General features: G+C 38.3%; 1 protein-coding gene across 1 annotated transcript; it reads left to right on the top strand.

Moving 5' to 3' along the window:
- Positions 1 to 2,926: 2,926 nt before the first annotated feature.
- LOC102879618 (olfactory receptor 2L8) lies at positions 2,927 to 3,856 on the top strand. The gene has a single exon (XM_006923285.1). It carries the CDS (start codon positions 2,927 to 2,929, stop codon positions 3,854 to 3,856), a length of 930 nt encoding a protein of 309 aa, XP_006923347.1.
- The last annotated feature ends 4,954 nt before the right edge of the window (positions 3,857 to 8,810 follow it).

The following is an 8,810-nucleotide window of genomic DNA, read 5'->3' as shown; positions in this document are numbered from 1 at the left end:
CAAAGCAGCATCCATCCTGGAGCACACTGTGTGTATGTGTGTGCATGTGCACGTGGCACATATGTGTATTTAAACGTGATCCTAGTGAATTTTATGGGAACACTTTTTATGAAATTATGAGAACACGTACACAGTATAAATTCTCACTTTGTACCCTCATTATTGAAAATGTAATTTGTTTAAATACTAAATAATATACTTAAATGTTTAAATCACTGGAGGAATGCATGGTAGTAATACATTAAGCCCATTTTATATCTCCTACCCTAAGGTTGGCTGTGTTAAGCATTGGTGAATGAGAAAATTCACACCAGATGATGCTCACAGATGCATAATTATACACTTTAGGAGAGGTAAGGTGTTTGGTCTCTACATGTAAGACTCCCTAAGGATTCTCTGAAATATAAATATTTTCTTGTAAACAATGTGTCTTTGATAAAGCAGGCTAATTTCTGGTAAGTAGCATTGCTGGTCTAAAAAGTCACACAGAAAAGGAGTGCTGAATTTTGAAATAGTTTAGAATTGTGGACACAATTCTATATAGTGAATCAGAAAACAGGAATTCTCAACCTGGTTTTCCCTCGCATGGACAGAAATTGCCCAGGAGTGTGGCATGCTCTTTCTCTCAACCAGCATACAGCGTTAGACAGGTAATATCTGTTGTCTCCTGTATATCGTGAAGTTGATTCTAATGCTTAAGTATCAACTTTTTTAAAGTGATAGAAAGTAATCAAAAGGGTGAAAGATTTTTGAAAATGAAGTATAAGTAGGTTAGTTCTTGTTATTTCAATGGCTAGGTAAGAAAAAAACACATAAAAATAATCTAATAGAAGTTTAACTGTCCATTAACAAATGATCTTCTCTTTAATACACATATTTAGTGGGTGTGATTGAATCCTTTGTAGAAAGAACCTTTCATTTTAGTGGAGTCCTAGTCTCAATGACGTAACTAAAAATTGGATCTAGTACCAGGTCTGATGGGTCACCTGCTATTTTCATGACCTCTTCATATCCCTCACCCTCTTATGTCTATTATAGTATGTAAATAATAACTACCTGTTAGAAATTTTGCCTTGGAAAGTCCTTTTTAGAAAACCAATGATAAGCAGTGAAAGTCAAAATTATTTCATACACAGCTTTGGCAATAGGTAAATAATTCAGACTAATGTAAATATATCTTGATATCTGCTTAATATGCTGTTTCTTCTACAGAAAACCAAAGGACATTTTAAGAAAAATGTTTACTTTTTCTCAGTATATCATGTTATCAGAGTGGTTCTCATATATTTTGCTGGACTCTGTGAATGATGTTTCAGAGGTGGCTCATATTGTTTGATTCTGAGAAACAGTATAATAATTTAATTCCCTATATTTTTTCTGCACATTCGTAGAAATACTCTAATCATACATAAGTACTCCTGATCAATTATCTTACTTCCTATTTCTTATTTTTTACTGTCCTTCCCATTTTCCTTTATTTATACTTTCCATTTTTTACTGTCCTTTTTGCTCAGATCAAGTGCATCAAACTTCCTGGAAGATTTTTTTGCATTTGTTTTTTCAGAATTTTGGATGAATCATTTATAATGGCTAATTCTTTTAAATTTTCAAGAATGCATATTTTAGTGGAATAATAGGTTATAAATTTCTGATGATGGTACATTTATTTAAAAATTTTTTCATCTATATTTTCTTTTTTCCTTCTGAATTTTTGCTCTGTGTATATTTTAATCCCCTCTCTTTCTTGACTTCCTCAAAAATCTCGAATCTATGGACCTAGAATTCTATATTAATCATATGGTAACTTGCTGGATCCAGTTTTTCCAGGACATTCCTGGAGTTAAAACTGAAAGCCCCATGTTCCACGAATCCCCTTCATTGGGACAAACCAGAATGGATGGCAGCATACTAATTGAGTATGATGTCAATGTTTTTATACTAGCTTTTTCCTTGGAATACAATTTCCTTCCTATCTGCACAGTTTCTCGGAATGTCAAAATCTTTTCCTCATTAACTGAATAACCATTTTCCTGTTCAAATTTCATCATCTAAAATGTGTTAAAATCTTCCATCTAACATTTATTCCTTTGTGTATATTTTTAATATTTTGATAATTAACGTTTTATGATTCCTGAGTCTGAAAAATGGCAGTGGCAGTGCACATGGCTTACAGAACATCTGGAGATGGGTCTGCCCTCTATGAAAGAGTTAGAAACAGAAAGATAAAAATGACAATAACGGAAGTATTCTATAATCAGGAGTATTAATTTTTATCTAATAGTATTAGGGAATAAACACGTGTTTTTCTTCTCCCATGCCACTGCTGACAAATTTCAGGAGGGATTACACAGCAACGTTAAACATAGTGATAACAGAAGCTAATATAGCTCCCCAAGGAAAAAAAAATGCTACAATTATATTTCAAATGATGAGCAAAAATAAAATCTCAAAAACAGGAAAAACTGTCACCTTCTGTGTATCACTAAATTCATTCATATAATGAGCCAAACCCATATTCGTTTAAACTGATATCCATTTGTGCTCAGTCTTGGCATAAGAATTCTGCTTAAGTTTAATTCAAACATTTAATATTTTTGATACATGAATTTATGAGGGCAGAAAATAACTTATATCCTATTCAAGAAGGCAGAAATATTTTCCCATTGTTACATCACGGATTCTTTACAAGACTTCGATGTAATGCACACCTCCTGATCTAGTGACTTTGGATAATGTCACTAGAGAATGGGGTTTATATTTTTCTAAATAAGAAACTTTGATTATTCATTTATGGAACTGGGTATTTTCTTAAATATTCAGATTAAAAGCAAAAATTAAAAAACAAACAAACAAATAAATGGTTCACAGTTCTTTATTTACCATGCATGCATGTATATCTTGTCTCTTCTTTCAAGAAAGCCAACAAATGGTGAATTACAACCAAACGTCAACTGACTTCTTCTTATTGGGGTTGCTCCCACCGTCAAAAATTGGGCTGTTCTTCTTCTCTCTCATTATGCTCATGTTCTTGATGGTTCTGCTTGGCAACCTGTCCATGGTCCTCCTCATTGTGCTGGACACCCGCCTCTACACCCCCATGTATGTTCTCCTGAGCCAGCTTTCCCACATTGATCTGAATTACATCTCCACCACTATCCCCAAAATGGCTTTCAACTACCTGCTGGGGAACAAGTCTACCTTGTTCATCGGGTGTGGGGTTCAGAACTTCTTCTTCATGACTTTAGTGGGAACTGAAGGACTGCTGTTAACATGCATGGCCTATGAACGCTATGTGGCCATTTGCTTTCCTCTCTACTACCCCACCCAGATGAGTAAAAGAGTGTGTGTGCTGATGATAGCAGGGTCATGGATAACAGACGCCAGCAACTCTAGTGCCCACACTGCATACATCCTCCATATCCCCTACTGTAGATTCAGAACCATCAACCATTTCTTCTGTGACATTCCAGCCATGATGACTCTGGCCTGCATGGACATCTGGTTCTACGAGTGCACAGTGTTTGTGAACACCATCTTCTTCCTCTTGTTGCCTTTCATGGCTATCGCATATTCCTATAGCCAGGTTCTCTCTGCCTGCGTTCAATGGCAGGGAGGAAGAAGGGTTTACTGGACCTGTAGCACCCATCTCACCATGGTGACTTTGTTCTACGCACCCTTTGTTTACAATTACCTATGCCCAAGATCCCTGAGATCTCCAACAGAGGACGTGATACTGACTGTCTTCTATACCATCCTGATCCCAGTACTCAACCCTGTCATCTACAGTCTGAGAAACAAGGAGGTGATGGGGTCCTTGAGGAGAGTGATTCAGAGAATCCACTTTGTGAAAATGTAAACACAGTTGCATTAGCCCCGTAGCCTCACAGGGAGGTCACATCAACATTGTATAGTCACTAGGAAAAGTATAATTCCAGGATGAGAATAAGGACTAAATTAATCTAGAGTATTAATGTAATTGAGATTAGGCAAAATAATTATATTTTCCCAACCCCTGTTTTAGTTTCATTTGTGGCAATATTTCAATGAACATAAAGGGTATGTATTTTACTCTAATGTGAGGACAATATAGTTTTACTTATATATAGAAATAAAAATGAAAACAGCCAAACTTGATGTCATCATTCACTATAATAGTTCTACCATACTCATATATCACCCCAATGGCTAAAATGAGATAAAAGAACATTAAAAATTATACGATTGCTGAGTTAATTCAAGAGTATGTATTGGTTTTATTTCTATTACGGTTTTCTCTTAACTGGTACATACTGGTTCTTCTATTTCCTATTTTTAAAGGAGTTGATAAATATAGAGATTAGGCAGAGGGGCTTGCAGGAAATTGGGAGTCTTTACAACACTACAAAGCAAACACAACCATTTTATATCTTTCGTGAGTGGGGCCCTGTAAACATATGGGGCAATTCTAAATAAGTAACTTATTTACAGGTCTATACAACCTACAGAATAAATAGTTATGGTTGGGGAAATGCAAAATGGACTATGGAAGAATGAGAGTCACTTTATAAAACAATTAATGGAGGGAGATTCAAAGTGGCATAGAAGTTAAAGACCGTGCATGCCTCCTCTACTTACCACCCAAAAATTATAGCAAAACTCCAGAGAGGGCAATATATGGAGTCATCAGAGTTCTGGCTGAACAAAAGTTGTATGGCCCAGCCCCACAACTCTTAGTGGTGATGGTGAATTGAAAGGGCTATCATGGCTGCAAAGCCACCTCTCCCATCCGAGGAGCAAGGAGTCTCTGCCACACACTGGGCTCCCAAGCACAGGGTTTCAGTGCAGGGAAGAGAAGTCCCCACAATATCTCTCTGTGAAAAGAGCTGAAGATGTGGCTGAGTGAGTCAGAGGGCTGCAGGAAGAAGAGACCTCCCTCTTAAAGGTTCCACTCTCAGCATTGATCACTGATACACTTGCTCGCTCTTAAGCTCTGGTGTTATGAGAGCAGCCCAAAGGGTGCCATGGACATATGGGGAGGTGCTGAACTGTTAGGATTCATGGCGAGGGCTGGAGGCACAACTGACTCCCAGACAGAGGTGTAGGCATAAGCCATTGTCCTTCTGTTGAGCTCTACCCACTCCCAGCCTGCAGACACAAGTGCCATCAACCTGGATAGCACAAGTCGCTCTGCCCCAGGGATTCCCTGAAACTTCTCCCCTTTCAACTTGTGTGCCCCCCCACAACTACATCCAGTGATTTATTCCATACAATCAAGCTGTCTTGGGTCCTGCTATAAAATTTCATAAAAATCTTTCAAAGTTTCACAAACCCCAAAGAAGGAATATCTGACCTCAGCATGCCCTATACCTACAGCCGAGCAGCCACAAGCTCCACAGTAGTGGTGGGAGCCTTGGCTTCTGACTTGGCACCTTGAGGCACCTACAAGCCCAGCAAGGGTATCGACCACATGCAGATCGCTTCCTGACTGTGACCAAACTAGGCCCGCAGCCGTACTCCTCACAGGTCTGTGGCAAGGGAACTCACAGCATACCTAATAAATAAAGCCACTCTACTAACACCAGGAGACTTAGAAGCCCTACCTACCTAATACATAGAAACAGACACCAGGAGGCAGACAAAATGGAGATACAAAGAAGTACGTACCACTTGAAGGAATAGAACAAAGCTCCAGAAAAAGAATTCACCAAAATGGAGACAGACAACCTACCCGATGCAGAGTTCAAAACACTGGTTATAAAGATGCTCCAGGAACATGGGAGGAAAGTAGATGAATTCAATGAGAATTTCAACAAAGAAATAAAAAAACATAAAACTGGAGATGGAAAGCATAGTAGGGATCCAGTCAGAAATGAAGAATACAATATCTGAGATGAAGGGTATATTAGAGAGAATCAACAGGGTGGATAAAGTGGAGGATCGAATCACTGATATAGAGGACGGGGTAGTGGAGGACACCCAATCAGAACAGCAACAAGAAGTAAGAATCCAAAAAAAGTAAAGATAATTTCAGAAGCCTCTGGGAAAACATTATGCATAACAACATTCGCATCATAGGAGAACCAGAAGGAGAAGAGAGAGGGCAAGGAATTGAAAACCTATTTGAAGAATTTGTGATGGAAAACTTCCCTAACCTGGTGAAGAACATAGACACACAACCCAAGGAAGTTCAGAGAGTCCCAAAGAAGATGAACCCAAAGAGGCTCAGGCCAAGACACATCATAATTAAATTTCTAAAGGTTAAATTCAAAGAGAGACTCTTAAAAGCAGCAAGAGAAAAGCAACTTGTAGTGACTTCAGGAACATGTCATAGAGATGTCTCCAGATCTCTCCCCTTGAAAGAACATAAGCTGAACATCTAAAACTCAACAAAAACACACAAACTACATACCAGCACATCTGAGCATGGGATGTGTGCATAAGAGCTACCACAGGTCAGAACTCTGGGAGTCTGGCAGTAGACTGAGAGAAACAAAGAAGCTGACTCTTGAAGCCAGAGCTCCTTGCAGGAGAAGAGGGAGGGGAGAAGGTGCAACGGGTTCTCTGAACTACCTGGCCTGGGAGAGCTGTGAGCTACACGCAGCTGGGGGCAGAGCCCAGGGATCAAGGTGGAGAGCAGAGAAGTGGGGACGGTGGAGAATCGGAGATGGCAGAAAAACAACAGTTGATTATTACCAGCCTCAGTTACAGAACACGAGGCTGAGCCACAGCCCCAATCTCCCAACCCAGAGGGCATCTCCCCCCATATCCTCCAAGACTGAATACCGTGGAGCCCCAGGAGAATCTGAGCAAATGTTCCTGAAACTGACACAACCCTGACAGGGACTGAGACTGAGGGTAGCAGTATGATTGAATATCTATTAGAAAAAAAAAGCATTATTAAGACTTTATATAAAGCAGGGATCCAAGAGACTTAGACGCCATCTACTGGAAACCAGAAAAAAAGGCCTTCTTTGCAACAGAAAAAAAAAAAAAAAAAAAGGAGACTCCACTTCCTTTAATGACGAAGAGGAGAAATAGCCCATTCGACACCATGAACAACCAAGGTGACAAGGCAGCTTAGAAAGAAAGACAAAAATCGCCAGAAAATAAGCTTACAGACATAGAAATATGCAACTTAAATGACAGAGAATTCAGGATGGTACTTCTGAAAAACTCAACGAGGTCCAAAACAATTCATATAAACAATTTCAGCTGAAGAAACAACTAGATGAACAGAATGAGTTCTTCAACAAGAAACTTAAACCCTCAAAAAGAACCAAATAGACCTTCTAGAGATGAAAGAGATTGAAAAATGAAATAGCAAGCTTGGGAAATAGAGTTGAACAAATGAAGGAAAGGATCAGTCACATAGAAGACAGAAATCTAGAAATAAATCAGAAGGAAGAAGAGAGAAACCAAAGAATGAAAAATAATGAAAGAGAAATACAACTGGATGATACCCTCAGGAGAGGAAACATAAGAATAATGGGCATTCTCGAAGGGGAGGAAAAGGAGCAGGGATTAGAAAGCATTTTCAGACACATAGTTGATGAGAATTTCCCAAATCTAAGGAATGAGCTGAAGATTAGAATTTGAGAAGTCAACGGAACACCCAATTATCTCAACCTTAAAAGGCCTTCTCCAAGATACATTGTATTAAAATTATCAAAAATTAATGACAAAGAATTCTCAGGGTAGACAGGAAAAAGAAGATGGTAACCTATAAAGGAAATTCATTCCATTATCGTCCGACTTCTCAACAGATACCTTACTAGTAGGAAAGAAGTGGAATCATATATTCAAACTATTAAATGAAAGACACTATCAGCCAAGAATAATGTATCCAGCAAAGCTCTCTTTTAGATATGAAGGAGAAATAAAAACCTTCCCAGACATACAAAAATTGAGGGAATTCTCCACTCACTATGAGGCCTACATTACAGGAAATACTTAAAAGGGTCAGCTCATCTAAAATCAAATAACAAAAGAAATGTATAACTAGGAGTAAGGTGACTAGCAGGCAGATAAAGCAGAGAAGAGCAACCCTTACTAAGAACACAGCATTATAAGCTTAAACAACAAGAAGAGATTTGCTGTAGCAAGATAGTAATGAATGTTCAGCATACATAGGCACAAACTTATACAACTGAAAAGGGGAGGATTCAAAGATCCAAATTCACAAAGGAGAATGGAGGTACGGCAAATATATATATGTGCTATCTATCTATCTATCTATCTATCTATCTATCTATCTATCTATCTATATCATCTACCTATATCATCTATCTATCCGTCATCTTGCTACCCAACCAATAGTTTTGTGTACCTATAGAGTTTATGCTGATACCATACAACAATGGTGATGTGTCGCAGCCAGAATCATAATTGTTTCTGAGCTCACCTGTCATTTTTACAACTATTCTTGGCCCCTAATCCAGGCATCCAAGTGAAAAGTAGGATGTCTCTGGAAATGCAGTGTCTGCCTGTGCTCCAGCCTAGAAGAAAATTCCTACTGTGATCAAAGGTCTCCCTTATGTGTCATGGAGAGAGCTAAGGCAAAGGCCCACCAACCTCAAATAATTGTTCTCTTATAAATATGCAAAGTTTGTTGCTCTTGTTACTTCCTCTGAATTCATTCCTAAAAACAACATAAAGGATGGCATCTTAATCTAAAAATAGTCTCTAAAAATCTTAATAATTATATGTATAATATAAAATGCAAGAACTTGCTGTTTTTAGGTTCAAACACAATTACTATGCCAAATCAATTTCCTAGCCACAAAGAGAACTTTATATTTAATAAGAATAGATGCTGCTAAGCTAGAGATGAC

Source organism: Pteropus alecto, unplaced genomic scaffold (assembly GCF_000325575.1).
Source record: "Pteropus alecto unplaced genomic scaffold, ASM32557v1 scaffold78, whole genome shotgun sequence".
NCBI lineage: Eukaryota > Metazoa > Chordata > Mammalia > Chiroptera > Pteropodidae > Pteropus > Pteropus alecto.
Note: the sequence above shows the minus strand (reverse complement) of the source record. Positions and strands in the feature narration are given on the sequence as shown.

Coding starts and splice junctions, on each gene's coding strand:
- LOC102879618 (XM_006923285.1), top strand. CDS start 2,927: ATGGTGAATTACAACCAAACGTCAACTGACTTCTTCTTATTGGGGTTG.